This window comes from Marmota marmota, unplaced genomic scaffold (genome assembly GCF_001458135.2).
Source record: "Marmota marmota marmota unplaced genomic scaffold, marMar, whole genome shotgun sequence".
Classification (NCBI taxonomy): Eukaryota; Metazoa; Chordata; class Mammalia; order Rodentia; family Sciuridae; genus Marmota; species Marmota marmota.
In genome coordinates this window covers 5,752,155-5,773,067 of record NW_025999862.1, presented here as the reverse complement: position 1 = coordinate 5,773,067, position 20,913 = coordinate 5,752,155, and the positions used below count along the sequence as shown (strand labels likewise).

General features: G+C 35.4%; 2 protein-coding genes across 6 annotated transcripts in view; one reads left to right on the top strand and one right to left on the bottom strand.

Annotated features, from left to right (window-relative positions):
* Positions 1-20,913, bottom strand: part of Ctnna3 (catenin alpha 3) — a 1,666,222-nt gene that overhangs the window by 931,873 nt on the left and 713,436 nt on the right. The window lies entirely within an intron of this gene.
* The window catches only part of Lrrtm3 (leucine rich repeat transmembrane neuronal 3), a 173,091-nt gene continuing 164,740 nt past the window's right edge, over positions 12,563-20,913 (top strand). The window contains exons 1-2 of the mRNA XM_015500590.2: positions 12,563-16,698; positions 17,022-18,553. Of these exons, the coding sequence (XP_015356076.1) occupies positions 16,695-16,698; positions 17,022-18,553 (1,536 nt within the window). The 5' untranslated portion in view covers positions 12,563-16,694. The remainder of the gene's footprint in view (positions 16,699-17,021; positions 18,554-20,913) is intronic.

The following is a 20,913-nucleotide window of genomic DNA, read 5'->3' as shown; positions in this document are numbered from 1 at the left end:
GCTACAGAAAAGTTATCTATAATTTCCACTACTGCTTTTTTACATAGTACAAAGATTTTTATTTGGCTTTAAAGAAGACAGTAGTTATAAGAAATAGACTAGTGTTAAAGGATCTGGGTTCCATTCAAAGTTTCTATTTTTGTGTCATATTTCAAATGAGCCAGTGACTTTGTCTCTATGGGCTTCAGTTTTCTGATCTGTAAAATGTGGCTTGTACAAAATAATCTCAAAATCCTTGACAATTTTGTGAGACTCTTAAGCCTTTATATCACTATTACTTGGTATTACTACAGTCTTTTCCAAAGTTTAACTTGCAAATCTTGTAAGCCACTTGAAATTATGTAAAACCTCTCAAGAGTTTTTGAAGTATCCCCAGAAAATATACAAAGATTTATAGTCAGAATTAATGGACTGAACAAGTGATCACATGTTTAATTATTTTGGTTTCTCTATGCAAAAGCCTAAAGTATCTCAGAAGGAAAACACCAAGATTGAAAATTATATACATTGAATCAAAAATAACTAAATACTATAAAGAGGAAAAAGAGAATAGAAGTAAGCTGTTGCCTTTAAAAGAAAGTCTCATCTCAAATATAGCCAATGAATAGAAAAATTTTTTTCCTATGGCTATGTGATATCTATTAACAGTTTTTTTAATAGAGGCCTATACTGGGTTATTAGAAGACACAAACTTGGATCATAAATAAATGGCTGTCTATTTGAAATATTAAATTTGTTTGTAAAACTCTAGATCCCAGAGAGGTAAAACATACACACAGATATATAACCAGTTCAGGTTTTTCTAAATTTTTACTATTAGGTATCAATACAAATTCAAAAGTAGTAAAATTGTACATTTTTCAACCTGGAAATTCTAAAATATTAATAATAATAATTGAAAACAAATTTTGATTCAAAAATACATGCAGATTTCAATTCAAGGTATAGTAGGTTTTAAGAAAATACTTATACAAAACTCTATTACCCTTATTATATTATGAAAGTACAAACTCATTCTTCCAAGGAAACATTGGGCTCCAATGGATTAAGTACATTGACAGATATTGGAATATTTTAATTTTCAAACAGTCATAATCAATACAAAATATGAAAATGGAAAATTTAGCTCACAATAAACACAATGGACTGAAAAATCATCCTATTTTCACCAAATATATTTCCTTCAAATCCATAACTATAATATAGCACACAAAAAATGCAAGATTGCTAAAACAGTTTTTTTTCTAGTAATTTTTGGGGCTGCTCACTTTCAGAAATGAAGAGGTTGGTCTAGGTGAAAAGAAGAATGTGAGAGAAACCTCACAAAAGTGATGATTCAAAGTTTACAAATAACTGCACAAATGAGGAAGCATTTTCATCACAATCCACAGAAGAATAAGTGAAATAATGGTGGACACCCATATTGAATGATACAGCCAACGAGACTGTAAGAACAATATCTATTAGTTCCTTCTGATTTAAAAGATGGCATCAAGAAATGTCTACACGGTCGAAGATCTTATAATGATAGTTTGGAAGAGATGGATAACAAAAAAGAGCAGCACCACATTTTTTCCAATTAAAGACCTTTCCTCCCATTTCTGTCTTGGAACTGCAATCCTAGATTATTTGGCAACTTTGCCAATATCTTGCCCTCAACCCCGTCATCACCTGAAATCCATCATGAGAAATTCGTATCTGAAACGTGACAGATTGATTGCCCACTTTTATTGCCTCTTCCACTTAAAACTCATGTAAGGATAAATAAATACAAATGAGGATGATGAGGAGACAAGATGGATGAACAATTTCTACAAAATCTTTGAAACCATACAAAACACAGTAGATAAGTAGAATTAAGTGCTTACTAAAGGGGGACTCTTCATTGAGCTGCAAAAGTCCTGAGAAGCACTAAGAATATGGGTACTGGTTTAAAGTCTTTATGGTGACTGGTCAACTGCCAGACTTCCATCTTTGCCCCAGGAAACCAAAAGACTACTCTTTCCTTCTACCATAGCAAAGGAGTTTATTGCCTGGGAAAATCAAACTTGAGAACCTAGGCCCAATCCAAGTACGAATAGCAGTCAGACTTGCGTTTAACAACAAGAGAGTGAAATAAGCATGTATGAATAATCTTGGGGTCTTCGTTACATCCTCTGTCTTACCCTCAGAACACTGGCAGCAGGTACATAAGTCCCAAGCAGGAGGTTGGCCATTTTCTCTACTGGAACATAAAATAGGTCAAAATGAACTCTGAGAAATTTCCTCCGAGGAGGTTTACCTCTGAGAAAATGGGAACATTGAAACAAGCAGTATACTACTCCAAAACTCCAAATAACATCCTCAGAGTGAGAAAAGATGTCACATCTATATTAATAACATAGGATTCTATGAGGAAGGGACAAAAATAGAAGCAAAACAAGCTCCTGGAGCTAACAAATATGATCACCTAAATTGGGAGAAGGTAGAGGTCAGTAGTTCACTTCTCTAAAAGTCACATAATGAATATTGTAAACTTGCAGGACTCAGAGCCTCAACTCTGCCACTGTAGCACTGCTTGACCCAGCAGCACCATTGCTAGATTTGGTAGTGGTGCCATAGTTTGTTCATATCTGATCTAAAATTTTAGTATATAAAATATTGCAGCACAAATCTGAGAAATCGCCCTAACACTAAGATTAAAAGATAAGGTGAGGGGCTGGGATTGTGGCTCAGCGGTAGAGCGCTCGCCTAGCACGGGTGGGACCCGGGTTCGATTCTCAGCACCACATTAAAAAAATAAATAAATAAAGGCACGACGTTGCGTCCATTTAAAAAAAAGATTCTCCCAAAAAAAAAAAGGTGAGGGGGGAAAATAGGGAAGAAAAGCCAAAGAATTGATCCAAGAAATCTAAAATCTGAACTGTAGAATTCCAGAAAGAAAACAACAAAATACGGAGAGGTTTTTTTTTTTTTTTAAGTAAAATAAGTTTTTATAGAACTTTATAGAGTTTTTATAGACACAAGACTCCAGATTTAAAAGGTCCACTGGATAACCAACAATGAATGGATAAAGATATAAACCAAAGTACATACTTGTATAATTTTCAAATACCCAAGAACAGAAGGCATAATAAAAACTTCCAGAGAGAATATATCAGATTATACTTTACAAAGGTCTGGGAATCATAATAGAGTCTGATTCTCAACACCAAGGGTGGGTGTGAGAAGACAGTGGGGCATTGTCTCAAACATTCTGAGGAAAAATATATATATATATTTGCAACCCAGACTTTTATGTGCAATCAGTAATGGCAAACTAAAAGAAAATTCAGGTATGAAATCTTTATTTCACATACATCTTTTCTTAGGGATCTATCAGTAAGAGTGGTTCAAAAAATTGAATAGTAACTAAGCAAAGGGATATACTGGATCCAGAAACTAAAGATGCCAGACTGAAGAATGGTGAAAGGAAGTACTTGGGTAACAGCTATGATTTGCTATTGTAGCATAAAAATCAAGGGCTGCAAGGGGACAGGATTTTCTGCATTGCTTGAGTATCTAGAAAATTTAGGCAGACCAACTTGTTAAAATGCTAAGACAAACAACTAGCATCAGGTATAAAATTACGTGAATTTTTTAAAACTATACAATGTAAAATAGAAAGAGGAAGAGAAAATAGGAACAACTCTTAATTTCCAGAAAAATGAAAGTTGAATGAGAATGGAAACATAATCCAGTATCCTACTTGACCCAGCAGCATCATTGCTTACACAGTCCTCATAAGGTTTTGTTTTGGTTTGTTTTGTGTTGTTTTTAAATCAATGGTTCTTTCTGGTTATACATGATAGCAGAATCCATTTTGATATAATTATACAAGCATGAAACATATCAAATATATCTTATACTAGTTAGAGTTCCATTCTTATGGATGTACATGGTGGTGGGATTCACTGTTTATATATATANATATATATATATATATATATATATATATATATATATATATATATATATAGTACATGGGAGAATTGTATCCGATTCATTTCACTATCTTTCCTTTGCTTATCCCTCCTCCCTTCCCTCCATTCCCCATTGTCTACTGCACTTCTATTCTTCCCCTCATCCCCTCCCTATTGTGGATTAGCTTTCACACATCAGAGAAAACATTTGACTTTTGGATTTGGGGGACTGGCTCACTTCACTTAGCATGGTAGTCTCCAGATCCATCCATTTGCTAGCAAATGTCATAAAGTCATTCTTCTTTATGGTTGAGTAATACTCTACTGCATATATATATATATATATATGACATTTTCTTTATCCATTCATCTGTTTTCTATTGCTAATATATTTAATACTGTCCTCATAATAACATATGAACATGGGAATCAGGAATTGTGTATTATAACACCAAGAAATTGAAATATTAATACAATTTAGAAATATTAGGAGAAGGATGTAGTAGCTAAAATAGTGACTGGTTCTGAAAAAAGTAATTGGTGAAGAAGCTGGGAAAGAATAAGGATGAATGTTTCCAATACAAGTGCTTTCTTTATTTGCTTCTTAAACTATGTGTGTAAAATTCAGTTTTCTATGGATTCCTTAATATTTTCTGACTTAACTATCAAATAGCAATACACTGAAAAAGCAAAAACTGTAAGCTATCATCAGCTATTACATTAAGACTCATTTGTTTGTAAGTGGGAAAATGTCTAAAAAGAACCCGGTCATTACGGGTACCTGGAAACAAATTACTTGAAATGAAAGAAAATCAGTGAGGGAGAGGTAAGAAGGTACTTGGTGGGGGAAAAGTTTCTCTTTTTATTTTATGAGTGAATCTCCAGTTTGAACATCAGGCTTATTGCATGAGGCCTGTAACAGTCTTTGGGGTGGGGGTCACATCTGATGGAGCAAATATTCCTGGTACCCTAACAAGAAAACTGAATCTAAGAAAGTCAACTTTGTGCAATTCTCAGAGTAATGTTTTTATTCTTTAGATTCTTTGTATTCTAAATTTCTTTAAATTTTTCTTTAAAATTTCTTCAAATGTTGTTTAAACTTTCAAATGTGTTCTTTGTTCCAAAAAGATAATATCTTCACTTTTGGAATGAAATGTTGGGAGGGTGAGCAGTGGAATTCTGAAGTCACCATAAAGGTATTGGTGGTTGTAGCATAAAAAGAAATACAGATATGATCTCTGCCCTCGGTTTCTAGAAGAGTCTAGCATATTCTTATAATTTTCTGAGTGATAGGGCTGCTGGGAGCATTTTTTGTTCTAATGAGATACCTCTTGGTGGGCTCCTGGACAAATTCAGGATGAGGGCTAGTCGTAGGAAGGATCAAACCATGAAGAAGCTTGGAACTTCCAACTCAAACCACATCCTCTGTGTAGGGAAGAAGAGCCTGAGAATGAGCAAATAATGAAATCTACATGATAAAGCCTCCAAAAAAAGTCCCTCAAGTTTGGAGAAATTCTAGGTTGGTAAACACAATCATGTGACAGGAAGGTGGTACATCCCAATTCCATGGTGACAGACACTCCTGTACTTGGGACCATTCTGGACCTCACCCTATTTTCTCTTCCTCTGGCTCTTCATACAAATCCTTTATCATATACTTTAAAAATAAACTTATAAACATAAGTAAATGTTTCTCTCTCTTCTGCAAGCCATCATGGCAAATTTCAAACATGAGTGGGGGCTCCTGGGAACCCCCAGTTGACAGCAAAGTCAGACAGAAACTGGTTAACCTGGTAGTACCTACTTCAGTTGGCATCTGAAGTGAGGGACAGTTTTATGGAACTGAGGCAATAACCCGTGTAGTCTGCATTAATCCCAGATAGTTATTGTCTTACTTGAGTTGTAAGACACCCAGTGGATGTCCAGAGAGTTGGAGCATTGTTTAGCCTGGGGGTGGGAGGAGTAGGGGGAACAAAACAAGTATTTCACAGCACCTTTTTAGTGGTGACCAACAAAAATATCAAAGAAAGATCATATCATGTAAGTTGCTTCCTACTTGCTTATAACTAACAAGTCCTCAGAAAGGGATTCTCTAACCTTCCTATCAAACTGTCATTACTCTTATCCTTATTATTATTCTTCATAGTTCTTATTGCTCATCAGCATTGTAGTATAGCTATGTTTAGTTTTACTATCTCATTAAATAGAATGCAAGTCCTCTGGTGTAGGCATTTGTCTTATTCACTAGTGTATTCCCAGCACCAAGCAGTATAAGATCTTAATATATATTCATTGAGCAAATAAATGTATTAGTAACCTAGTAACAGAAAAAGAAATTTTACTTTGATTAAGGAATTGTAGCATTTACTTCCAGGGACTAAGTCAATTTTTATTTGGATCACAATTTTGCCACATGGGGGCTCTGCTGTTAGCCACAAAAATCTCTCAAGCATTCCCCCACATTCTCCTGAGACCTTTTAAATCCAGGGATAGCCACAGCTACAAAATATTAACAAAACAAAGAAGGATTCTTTAGCTCAGCTTAAATGAGTCCTGATACAGCCTGATATATTTTAGTTTAGTATAACAAAGCAGAGGGTCCTTTTCTGTGCGATTACATTGCAAACCTAGGAAGGGTTTCTTACCTCTCAGAAGGTTAGTATCTCTTAAGTATGTCGCCCAAATTTTTTAAAACATCAAACATCTTGTTTCAGAAACACAAATAGAACTACCCTGTGGAATACAAGCCTCTTTATCAAAATCAAGATTTCTATTATCTTTCCCCACCTGGTGGCTGGGGAATTTAATTCTTAATGCTGATATACTTTCCAGGAAGTTAAATTTTAAAATATACTAGCATAGCCAGCTGAAACAATCATATGCAATGAATTAAACATAGAATGCAAAATTTTATTCAAAAATTCTCATTACTTCAAAATATATGTGAGATGAATATAACAAAGTGTTTATTACTATGTCTTTTAAACAACATTGACTTTACATTCAAAGTATAGCCATCCACACAAAGTAAAGCATCAAATATTAAGATATGAATTTGGTTAAAAGGCTTTTATATTTACTCTGAAAATCCTTTTTTCTACAGTGAGAAATGGTAAGAAATTTGGAAATATACATAGGACTATAAATTTTGCAGTGTAACTCCAGTGCCACATGTTCTTTTATGGAATTTGTTCTAAATGAAAAGCTAGAAAAGTGATTTCTCTCAATATAAATGACTACAGATGAATTCTAATTGCCGTTCTCTTGATAGGGATTTTTTGAGCCTCTGTTGCAAGAACATCTCTATATCAATTCACAAATTAACAGATTTGTTCAGCAATGAACAACATCAAATAATTTTTACTTTTGTTGGCTATAGGCAAAAAAGACAAATGTGATAAAAAGTACAGAAATTATAGCAATGCAAATTTTAAAACAACACTGATTCATGGCACCTAATTATTTCATGTTCCCAAACTTGTCATTTGGCCCATCACTGAATTCCCTTTGTTATGATTTGGATATGAAGTATCCCAACAAAACTCATGTTAATGCAGGAATGTTTAGAGGGGAAGTGATTAGATTATGAAAACTATGACCTTAGCAGTGTGTTAATCCAGTTAATAATTTAAATGGCTTATTAGATGGTAACTGTAGGCAGGTGGGGTGCAGCTGAAGAAAGTAGGTCACTGGCAGTGTGCCCTTGGAGATTATATTTTGTCCATGGCTCTTCATGCTCCTTTTCTCATTCTTCTGGACCCCCTCTCACTTTCTGTCTGTCTGTCTGTCTGTCTCTGCTTCCTAGCTGCCATGAACTGACAGCTTTTTTATGCCACACCTTTTCTGCCATGATGTTCTTCCTCATCTCAGGCCAGAGGAATGGAGTTGGTTGACCATGGATTAATGGACTGAACCTCAGAAACTGTGAGTCCAAAATAAACTTTTCCTTCTCTAAGTTGTTCATGTCATGTATTTTAGTCACAGTGACCCAAAGCTGACTAACCCTGTTAATATAAGTGACACAAAATAGAAATACATATTTCCATTCACACTCTTACATCCATTTTACTCAAAAAGTCTTCAAATCTCAAATGATTACCAAGAGCAAATAGTATCCATTTGGGCTGGATATTCTCCTACATGAATGAATGGATTCTTGCTCAACATATTTGCCATTAAAATTGACTCTTTGCAAGTTAAATGATATGATGGACAAACAACCAAATGCAAAACATGAAACAAGCTGTAGTCTAAATGACCTAATATCTAAAAAATTATAATAATAATACCATTAAAAAACAAAAAGAGATGTATGGGCTTTGTTTAGGTACTGATTCAAACAAATCAACTTTAAGGACTTACTTTTAATTTTGTTAGTATTAATTCTAGATGGTCAAATTTAATTGAGAAATGCATACTGGTGTGAAGATTTACTTTTTAGATACTCCAGAAAGAAAACAGTATGTGCATGTATCTGGGAAGGGCTGTGAGGGGAGAGATGAAACAAAATCAGCAAAATATTTTATGTTGAATTTTATGTTTTTACACTGTTCTTTCTACTTTTGTTTATGTTTCTAAATTTCCACAAAAGAATGAAAAAGAAAGAAAAGAAATTATTTTCATGAAGTCATACAGTTTATAGTCTTCAGAAGTCTGTCAATAAGGACTATATTCTGAGAGTCTGTTAGATATCCCTATGTTAAAATTCAGTTTGAGAATACCTCTGAAAGAAATGACAGTGAGGAACACAATCAAACCTAACCTAAGAAAATGGATTGTAAATGCCAACTTCAAGTGAGGTGGGGAGGCGGGAGATGTGTTAGATAATCTTATAAGGTCTCACTCATTTAATATTTTCTCTTTCCAGAAAGATACTGAGAGACCATTTCAATGGTCTGACCTGGAATATTCTTCACCCATTTATCTCATTCAGAAATGTTCACTTATAACCATATGCAACCAGACAGGGTTTTTAATGGAGCCCTTGAAGCAAGCAGATGGAAATCAAGGCTATTTCAGAGAAGTGTTAGTGCTCTGATGAAGATCTTAATATAATATAATTACAAATATAGAAATACTAATGAGTATTATATCCATCCAGAAATAGGGAATCCTATTCCAACAACCCTATTTTATGATAGGGTCACAAACATTAAACTCTTTACAATACCTAGATCAAATGCATTTATTGGTGAAAGCAATTTATAAGTTAAAATTGAACTTCAATGATATGTGCTATATAATAAATGGTTGTAGTTCAATCCCAAGCACCAACAAAAACATAAGCAAACAAATGAACAAATAGTTGCGGTATTAAAATCTTACAAGAAAGAGAATACTAAGGACTTTTTAAATAATAAATGTGATTCATCCTTAGTTGTGTTGGTGATCCTTGATGTGTGTTCATTCCAATCTCATTACCAGAGAACCTAAATAGAATAAAAAAAATATATTTTTTCATAGGTACTCTGATTGCAGAAATGTTTTGTAGCACATTATATTTTAAAGTGTACCTACATATAAATTATGGAAATTATTCCAAAATAAAACCCTTAAAGATTCATAGGTCAGTTTTTATGAGTTTCAGTTTGCAGACGAGTACACTGATACTCTGAGAAGATTGGCTAGAGTCAGTTTCATATTCTAAAATGTCAATTTAACATTTAAACAGTTGAATTATAATATTCAATAATTGAATTATAACATTCAATAAAGAATAGACTCTTGGGACTGGGGATGTGGTTCAAGCGGTAGCGCGCTCGCCTGGCATTTGTGGGGTGCTGGGTTTGATCCTCAGCACCACATAAAAATAAAATAAATATGTTGTGTCCACCGAAAACTAAAAAATAAATATTAAAAAATTCTCTCTCTCTCTCTAAAAGAAAAAGAATAGATTATTTAAGTTATTGTAGAAAGTTATTTTGTATTCACCAAACTTATTTTCTAGAATGCTTAACCAAATATTCCCACGTCTAAGCCACAATGGTGATGTACACCTGTAATTCCAATGACTCAGGCCACTGAGGCAGGAGGATCACAAGTTCAATGCCAGCATCGGTAATTTAGCAAGACTCTGTCTCAAAATTTAAAAAATAAAAAGGACTGGGGATGTAGCTCAGAACTAAAGTGCCTCTAGGTTCAATCCCCAGTACCAAAACAAATAGTCAAACAAACAAGCAAAAAAGGAGAAAACAAATTTTCTCATATCTAGTCACTATATAATTTCTCAGTTTCCAATTTTTATCAAAGCTTTTAGCTTCATCATCTTTCAAAGCTGTATGCAAAGATTTTAATGCTATCTAAGCCATCTGAACAAAAATTCATGTTGCTATTGTATAGGGCTAATTTTGCTAATAGTTTTATCACTTTCTGTCCCCCAAAAAACTTTTTAAAATATTTAAAACTATGCCATAATGCTTTGAGGCCTAATATAAAAAAGATGTTTTCAAAAATTAAAGTCTCATAAAATTGAATAACAGAGCCAAATCCCTCCCCCCCCAAAAAATTCAAATATGTTGAACTCTTTATCTTTTTCAAACTTGATCCATGAAAAGAGTTGGTTTTGCCACCTTCCAGTTACTTAGCCCATAATCTTTAATTTCTCTGTTTATCTCGTATCTTCACTTATAGTCCGTTAGAAAAATCCTGTTAATTTTATCTAGATATATCCAGAATCTAATCACTTCTCACTACTTTCACTGCTACCACAATGGACCAAGTATTACTGTCTCTCTTCTCCATTGGAACAATACTCTCTTAATGGCTTCCCTACATCCATCTATTCTTGCCCCCTTTTTAAGTTTATTTCAACAATAGCAAAAGTGATCGTCTTAGTCAATTTGGGTTGATATCACAAAAATACTATTTACTGGGTGGTTTAAACAATAAATAATTATTTACCATATTTACAGAGACTTAAAAGTCCAAGATCAACATGGGGGAAGAACCAGTGTCCAAAGACGAAGCCTGATTTCTAGCTTGCAGTGGGCTGTCTTTTCCTTTATCCTCACATGTTGAAAGCAGAGAGAGAGAGAAAACACACTCTTTCATGTCTCTTCTCATCCTTATGATTCTACTAACCCATCCCTAGGGTTCCAACCTCCTGACCTGACTGCCTCACAAAGGCCATATCTCCAAATACTATCACATTGGAAATTAGGGTTTTAATATATGAATTTGGGAAGAATGAAAATATTCCATTCATAGCAGGGATCATTTTAATAGATAAACTTGATTACATCTTTATTCTAAACAAAATCTCAAATTGTCTACCCATTTTCTCTAGAATAAAGTCAATATTCTTAAAATGGCATAAAAAGCCCTCCATGACCTGATACCTAAGACTGTTCTGACTTCATCTCTAATTACTCTACTGCTTGCTCTCTCCAGTCTAGTGAGACTCACTAACCTTCCTGTTATTAATTGAACAGATGATTTGTTTACAACTTAGGACTTTGCATGCCCATTCCATATATAATTTAAGTCTAACAAGCTCATCTCCTTCAAGAATTTGCTTTAGTCACTTTTTTTTTCTTGGCGGGTGGGGGGTGTGTGGAGGGGCGGGCGGTTACCAGAGATTGAATTCAGGGGCACTCAACCACTGAGCCACATCCCCAGTCCTATTTTGTATTTTAATTAGAGACAGAGTCTCACCAAGTTGCCTTGCCCTTGCTGAGGCTGGCTTTGAACTTGAAATCCTCCTGCCTCAGCATCTCAAGCTGCTGGGATTACAGGCATGTACTACCTTGTCTACCTTAAGTCACTTTCTTATTGAAGCTAACCATTCTATTTATAAATCCACCCACCTCTTTCTTATACTCTCAATCTAATTCTTTTTACCCAGTGGTATATACTTCCCATTAATATACAATTTTTAAATTTTTATTGTGTATTTTACTCATTTAGAATGTCAGTTTTACAAAGGTATAGAACTTAATTTTATTTACTTATTTGTGGTTCTGGAGATCAAACCCCTTGGCAAGCACTCTACCACTGAGCTACATCCCCAACCTAGCATAGACCTTAATTTTATACACTGATGTATTTCAAATGTTTGGAATAATGTCTAGTACATAATGGGTATTCAGATTATATATCTGTTAAGTAGATGAAATCTCTGAGAAGATATCCACAGAAGATATCAGTATATTCCATTTTTATCCCATTTTTTATAACTTCATAGTTGGCAATTTGGTTTCATAATAGATTGAAATTTAGGATTATATACTTTTTTAGACTTATCCAATCTAAACACAATATTTTAGCTATTCAAAATTGTACTATAAGTGCAATAAAAACGTGTTTAGATAGACGATACCATGTATTTTTAATTGTTTTGTTTTTAGTTTTTTGAGACAGAGTCTTGCTAAATACTGAGATTGGCCTCAAATTTGCAATCTCCTTGATCAACCTCCTGAGTACATTGGATTACAGATATACATGTATGTGCCACTGCATCCAGATTTTTTTCATTTTTGGATACCAGGGATTGAACCCAGAGGCACTTAACTAATGAGCCACATCCTCAGCCCTTTGTTATATTTTATGTAGAGACAGGGTCTTACTGAGTTGCTTAGAACCTCACTAAATTGCTGAGGCTGGCTGTGAACTCACCATCCTCCTTCCTCAGCCTCCCAAATAGCTGAGATTACAGGCATGCACCACCACCAGCCCACTGCATCCAGCTTTGATGCCATGTTTTATGATTGTATAAATCATTAAGGCCCTAGATTCACTGGGGAAATTTAACTTGTCAGGTAGTTTATGGCTTTCCTCTATATGTGATGTTAAGTGCAAAAGAAGTTGTTAAATACATAGTAAAATTTTGCTTCTGTTGAAAGGCAAGACAGAAATAATCAGCTTACTGTAGTCAACAAATAAAAGGAAGATAAACTTTAAAAATCATACTAGAAAATTACTTAACTCTTTTAGAACATGAGTTATTTGGGGTTAGATTTTTTTTCTTTCTTTCTTTTGAGAGACTACTTTAGATCTTTGGAGTAATTTCTGCAGCTTTAAGTATTTAGTATGGCTTAGAATTGTGTCATTTCATTTTTGGATTTCTCGACTAGCCTCATTGATAATATCTTCAGGCCCTTTGTTAGTTTGAACCTGGACAGACCTGGTAGGTCTGATACCCACTTCAGGATTAGCACCAAGGCAGGGTCAAACAAAGTGCCTAGAGGCCAACCCAACCCAAGAATGGCGACTAATTATTGTCAAGACAAAGACCAGTTCAATATTAAGAGGCAATATCAATTATAAGACTAAAAGGGTGAGCCTGAAGTCAAAACTATGAAGCAAGACAAGATTAGGAGTCAAGGTACCAGACAAATGCCCCAAAACTAAGAGCAAAGTGTATAACACAATAGAGAATGTTATTTACCATAAGTAATTCAAGAAGGTTTGTCCCAGAAAAAGCAAAGTAAGAGAAATACATTCTTAGGGACTCCTCTATACTCTTACCACTGGAAGGTACAATGAACAATAAGTAGAATGTTGAGGGGTCCTCCAGCCATCCTAGCACGGCTCTCGGCAGCTATTAGACAAGACACATGTCTCAGTGACTGCTTCTCATTGAGAAGAAAGGAGAGTAAGGAGAAAAATCAGTCTTTAAAGAATCCAAAATATTACAAAGAACTTAAAAATAAATATGATTTCCTTTAGTCTTCTCTGAAAGAAATAAGTTGTGAAGCCCTATTTGGGAGTTCAATGATAGAGGCTCAACATTACCCTTCTGTACTGTGCCATAGAATAGTCAAAGGCGTATTATTGTTTCCATGAAATTTATGGTTTAACTATAAAGATATGTCTCCAAGGAAAGTGAAGGTCACCTGCTAATCTTCTAAGTTTTAGCACTTCAGAGTTTCTTGATTTTCACACATATCTTTTTATTTTTTCCAAAACTGTTTCCAGTTTCACCAGTGAAGGAAATCTACTGGGCTCAGTAACATGTATGTAAGATTAATATTACATTACTAGTTTAAAGTACATCTCTTGAACTTGAAAACTCACACATAATAATGTACATATTTGACAAATATCTATTGAGAACATCTATGATGTGCCAAGTGCTGCTGTGAGTATTAGAGAAAATGAAGTAGAAAAGGTGTTTTTGTCCTTGTGGTACTTACACTTGAGTATCATGAGTTTGTATACCCTCTCTTCCTACTAGGAGAAAGCTTATTATTTTTAATCTTTTATTTGCAGTAAGTTTCTTAAATGTACTTGTCCCTCGAAGATTGTTGATTTTAAAACAAAACAAAACAAACAAACAAAAAATCTCTTCCATTTTCCTTAATCAGAATCTTAGGGAACAGATTGGGAAATCTGTTTCAACAAGCTCTCCGGGTGCTTTAGATGCATTTGAGACTACTGTCCTATTAATAGCTTACTACCTGAGGAATTGCAGTTTTCTCTTGTCTACATCTATAGCTCCCCTTTTGGTTATCATGACTACCCTTTATCAAACTTTTCATCTTTGGAGAAAATGAAAGCTCCCCTAAATGGCTTCCAGCCAATTCACCTAAAATAGACTACAAAGCAACCTTTTTATAAAATACCATTTATTTTAAACTAAAATTGTTATCAGTATGGAACAGATGTTAACCATGTCCTGCATTTGAGTAGAAAAGGTTCAAACATTAATTATTATTTATGATCCATAGAACCAAAAGATTCATTTTAACATTAGAGTTGAGATGTCAGAGACATGGGAATTTTTCTCATCAAAAGCAAGATACTGATTCTTGTAAATCTATTGTATACAATATAAACAATATTTGCTAAAGTAGTTCTTTGTGAGTTGATGACTGTCAGTATAGTTGATATTTAATACTAAACAATATGCAATGCCAAAAACCACAATAAGGTTAGTATTTGTGAAATAATTATCACAGGATTTTTATGTGCTTAAACTCTATTCTAAGTATTATACACATATTTGGATGACTTGATCTTTAAAACTTGTCTATGAATTGTGATTTGGTTACCATGCCCATTTTACAGATGAAAAACTGAGACATTGAGAATATAAATAGTCTGTTTAGATTTATATGGCTGATAAACTGTAATCAGGATTAGAATCTTAGTGCCAAAATCTGTACTCTAATTAATCAATAGACTAACCTGTTCCTCCTTAGTTTTTATAATATGTTTTTAGGAACCTCAGACCAAAGAAGTTTACATAGTCCTTTCTAGGAAACAAGAATGTCGATTACAACTTCCTTGTCCCCACTATTCTTTCTTATTTTCACTTGATTCATGTTCTAAAATGACCATAACAATGTTGATGAACAAGATCATCTAGTGGCTAGTGAATCAAGCATAATACTAACTTGATTCTGAATTTCGGCTGTACCATTTGCTCGATTTAAGGCCTTGAGCAAGTGACCTCTTCAAGTCCTAGTTTCTTCACCTTCCAAATGAAGGTTATAATGGGACCTACATCATACAATGTTGAAAGAACAAGTAAGATGGCCCATTTAAGATACTCAGAATGTATTCAATAAATATTATAAGCATAATAAATTGCAGCATCAATAAACTATGAGCCAAATGATGTCTTGATTCTTATATTAGCAATAAACATGGTTCATTTTTCTTTTAATTAAAAATATCACAGCAACAAAAACAACAAACAAAACTATAAGCCATTAAACCAGTCTTTGTAGGGAAAACCAGAAAGGCCATTTGATTCATTCATTCATATGTCATTAGTCATCTCCTCTGTTTCAAAATGCATGTGTTTTAGCATCTTGAGACACCTTGCATAACATAATCACTGTGACTCCAAGAGGTCAAGTGGGCATGCAGTTAATGTTGCTCTTGAAAAGCTCAATAATTCATTTTATAAATTTCAGTTCAAAGCCTATGTTGAGGTTAAGAAAAATTGACATTCGGTCTGTGAACTTAATGTCAAGCTCAGAAAAACTCTGGGCTGCACATGTTTAGTGATTAAGCAGACGCAGACAATAAAGACGTTGCCAAATTGTAAAACAAGACTTGGAAATCACAGAAATTGTTGCTAGTTATTGATTATGGTGACCATTCAGTTCTTATTGAGCCACCCAAAAGAATCATTCATTTTCCAGCAGAGAGCCTGCTCATTTGCAAGATAAAAGAGAGACATTTCTGCACATGCCCATAATGTTCTTCACCACTGGGGGCAGCTTTACATAAGACTGCATTCACTGAAACCAAAGCAACAGTCCGAGCAGCTTTCAGAATGACAGTCTGCAGAAGTGAGCTGAGCGTGTGCGCTGTATGGGGCTCTCCTGCCTTGTGGGCTCCTTCGTAGCTCTGTGGCTGAACTGGGTGCTCACCACGGGAACTGCTGGGCTATGGAATACAGATGTGGCAGCTCAGGTAGCCCCACGTTGCCTGGAGGAATACATCAAGCTTTCTGATAAGAAGAAATTGTAGAAGCCAGTTCTGTAACCCCCGCCCCAAGAGAAAAAAAAAAAAAAACTGTAAAGATGCAAAAACGTAATATCCATGAAGATCCTATTACCTAGGAAGATTTTGATGTTTTGCTGCGAATGCGGTGTTGGGATTTATTTGTTCTTGGAGTGTTCTGCGTGGCTGGCAAAGAATTATGTTCCAAAATCGGTCCATCTCCCAAGGGGTCCAATTTTTCTTCCTGGGTGTCAGCGAGCCCTGACTCACTACAGTGCAGCTGACAGGGGCTGTCATGCAAGTGGCCCCCTAAGCCAAAGCAAAGGACCTAAGGACGACCTTTGAACAATACAAAGGATGGGTATGTTTTGACATTTTTCTTCTTTCCTTCTTTTTAAAAAAAAATCCTCTAGTATATGTAATAATTCTGTCTTAATTATGTTAGAGATTACCTTGTTCTGCTCTAAGACTAAAGATTCAATTGCTTAGTGGACCCATTTCTTGCTTAACTATTTAAAACAAAAAACACAATCTCTTTCAATTGCAAAGAGATGATATTTAATGTTAAATGTTGTTATCTAGATTTGAATTTCTGAAAATGAAAATAGATGCCTATTTTTGCTTGATTAAAAAAATGAATTCTTTTTTGGGGGGATAACTTTTCTAAGTTGTTTTTATTTCCAGGTTTCAATGTAATTAGGCTACTGAGCGGATCAGCTGTAGCACTGGTTATAGCCCCCACTGTCTTACTGACAATGCTTTCTTCTGCTGAACGAGGATGCCCTAAGGGCTGTAGGTGTGAAGGCAAAATGGTATATTGTGAATCTCAGAAATTACAGGAGATACCCTCAAGTATATCTGCTGGTTGCTTAGGTTTGTCCCTTCGATATAACAGCCTTCAAAAACTTAAGTATAATCAATTTAAAGGGCTTAACCAGCTCACCTGGCTATACCTTGACCATAACCATATCAGCAATATTGACGAGAATGCTTTTAATGGAATACGCAGACTCAAAGAGTTGATTCTGAGTTCCAACAGAATCTCCTATTTTCTTAACAATACCTTCAGACCTGTGACCAATTTACGGAACTTGGATCTGTCCTATAATCAGCTGCATTCTCTGGGATCTGAACAGTTTCGAGGCTTGCGGAAGCTGCTCAGTTTACACTTACGGTCTAACTCCCTGAGAACCATTCCTGTGCGAATATTCCAAGACTGCCGCAACTTGGAACTTTTGGACCTGGGATATAACAGGATCCGAAGTTTAGCCAGAAATGTCTTTGCTGGCATGATCAGACTCAAAGAACTTCACCTGGAGCACAATCAATTTTCCAAGCTCAACCTGGCCCTTTTCCCAAGGTTGGTGAGCCTTCAGAACCTTTATTTGCAGTGGAATAAAATCAGTGTCATAGGACAGACCATGTCCTGGACCTGGAGCTCATTACAAAGGCTTGATCTGTCAGGCAATGAGATCGAAGCTTTCAGTGGACCTAGTGTTTTCCAGTGTGTCCCAAATCTGCAGCGCCTCAACCTGGATTCCAACAAGCTCACATTTATTGGTCAAGAGATTTTGGATTCTTGGATATCACTCAATGACATCAGTCTTGCCGGGAATATATGGGAATGCAGCAGAAATATTTGTTCCCTGGTAAACTGGCTGAAAAGTTTTAAAGGTCTGAGGGAGAATACAATAATCTGTGCCAGTCCCAAAGAGCTGCAAGGAGTAAACGTGATCGATGCAGTGAAGAACTACAGCATCTGTGGCAAAAGCACCACGGAGAGGTTTGATCTGGCCAGGGCTCTCCCCAAACCAACGTTTAAGCCCAAGCTCCCCAGACCAAAGCATGAGAGCAAGCCCCCTCTGCCCCCCACGGTGGGAGCGACAGAGCCAGGCCCAGAGACCGATGCTGACACGGAGCACATCTCTTTCCATAAAATCATCGCAGGGAGCGTGGCCCTTTTCCTGTCCGTGCTCGTCATCCTGCTTGTTATCTACGTGTCATGGAAGCGGTACCCTGCAAGCATGAAACAGCTGCAGCAGCGCTCCCTCATGCGAAGGCACAGGAAAAAGAAAAGGCAGTCACTAAAGCAAATGACTCCCAGCACCCAGGAATTTTATGTAGATTATAAACCCACCAACACGGAAACCAGCGAGATGCTGCTGAACGGGACAGGACCCTGCACCTATAACAAATCAGGCTCCAGGGAGTGTGAGGTATGAACCATTGTGATAAAAAAACGCTCTTAAAAGCTGGGAAATAAGTGGTGCTTTATTGAACTCCGGTGACTATAAAGGCAACACGGTACCCCCCCTCCCCTCCCTTCCCCTCTCCCTCTCACTGTGCTGGCAAGGTCCTTCCCTGTCCTGAGTGCATTCATAATACTGGTCATTTTCCTCTCATACATAATCAACCCATTGAAATTTAAATACCACAATCAATGTGAAGCTTGAACTCTGGTTTAATATAATGCCTATTGTATAAGACCCTTTATTGATTCCATTAACGTTGCACTTGTTTTCAGGAAAAAAAAAAAAGAAAACTTCTTTCATAAGTAATCTCCCACATCTGATGTATTCTCCTTCTGGGAGGATCAAATCTGTAGCTCTAGAAGGTTTGCAGTTTGTTGGCAAATCAAAGAAAAAGATGAATAATCTCAGGCACTCAGAGCCTGAACCGATTCTAGGAGATGACTTGATTATAGAAACATTTTAGAGACAGACAGAGCCATTAAAATAATTCCTGCCTTAAAAAGAAAATTGCAGGAAACTATCAAAAGATGGTGCTGGGTTAAAGCAGCACCATGAACAGTTTCCAGAGATATCTAAGTTACAATAAGGCAAGCACAAGGGAGAAGTGTTGAAGGGTTAAAATACTGCAAGTAGTCACTGCAAAATGTGAGAAGATGATTAAAACACAAAGTTATAGACTTTAGGGCTTATCTCTGAAACCCATCCCTGTAAAAGCAGACAAGAGGTTTCACTGTAAGTTTCTTCTACAGACATGTGTATTTCCTAAATAAGTTGATTAAATAGCCAAAAAATTAAATAGGCATATTTGAGGATATAGATTTCTTTGTGGCTTCTCACATGAGGGAGTTTTCAGAGATAAGATTTGCAAATGGGAAGCAGTCTTGCTATGTGCTTGTGGCTGGGACCTCACCAGAATTTCTCTCCAGCTTTTTCAAAGACCCCAATGTAATTAATGGAATCATTAGCTCCTTGCTGTTCTTCTGTTCAGGATTTGTCAGAGTGTCCTGTATTGTTTCAAGATGTGTCCTGCACACACCAGTTCTCCCTAATGACTGACACTTCATTCAGATGTATAAAAGAGAACATATTCCAAAAGACATGCTTTCTACCAACAGCCTCATTAAAAATGAGGACTATGATAACACCTTAATAAATGTATAAAATAAATTTTCAGGGGGAAAAGACCAACACTATGATATTTCTCTTTTGCTTTGCTGTTGTTGACATTATTGTGTCCCTGTGTTCATCTGTATTGTAAACTCATCCATCAGTACAATTCTGTATAGACCCTGTTGGCAATCTGCAAGCTACATGCATGTTTTTATGTCGTTGGTGAAAGTTTATTGACTGCAGCACAAATATCATAGCCTCTGTATTTAAGTAACATGAACTACAGTCCATTGAGATTTTAGAAAAAAAAAATCTTTAGCCTATATTCTCTTTTGTCTTCCAAAATGAACAGTTTTATTATAGGAGCAAAAATTAGGAATTACTACATTGAGGCTGTTTCATTTAATTTGACTCACCAAGCCTTACATATTTAACCATGTCCCTGTTCTTTCAAAACAGAATTGCTGCATCAAAAAAGAAAAAAGCGAATGGCTATTTTTACCAACATTTTTATATAGTTTGGTGGTTTTTTCATAGGATGAGAGGAAAGATCTGGGCAAGTCACCATGAAATATACTTGCAAGGAAGAAAAATTATTAAAATCATGCTTTTATAAGCAATAAAGAAAAAAATGCCAAAATAGATTTCTCTAGGTTCTTTGAGTTTGGCTAAACCTTAAAATAAATACTAGTTCAGAAAAGCATCTTAGTCACAATGTTTACCCATAAATAATTGTTGAGTATATAATAATGACAAATAGTCATATATTCCCAATTGATTAATAATGCAGATACTTCCTTACAGTAATATGAACTGGATGACTGATCTTACTGTGATGTTTTTCACTAAAGTTGTAATTTTACATTTTTTATGAAGTGTCAGTAAATACATATTCCATCTGAAAAAGAAATTTTCTTTGGTCAGCCTCATTTTTATCTGTACTAAAGTTGATTGTATTAATTAAATGCAGTGTTAAAGTGGAAAAAAGCCCATTTTTATTCTTTGACTTGAACTTTCCCTCATTTGTGATGGATACCAAATATATTTAGGCAAGGTATAGTTATATTTTTTTAATTCTTTCAAATTATTGATTCTGTGGTGCTACTAGTATATACAAAACGTTTGCTGTATTGAAAAGTATTTCTAAATTTTAAAGCCACTTGGTATGTAAATTGTGATTTAACATTAAATGAATGACCAACATTTTGAAGGCT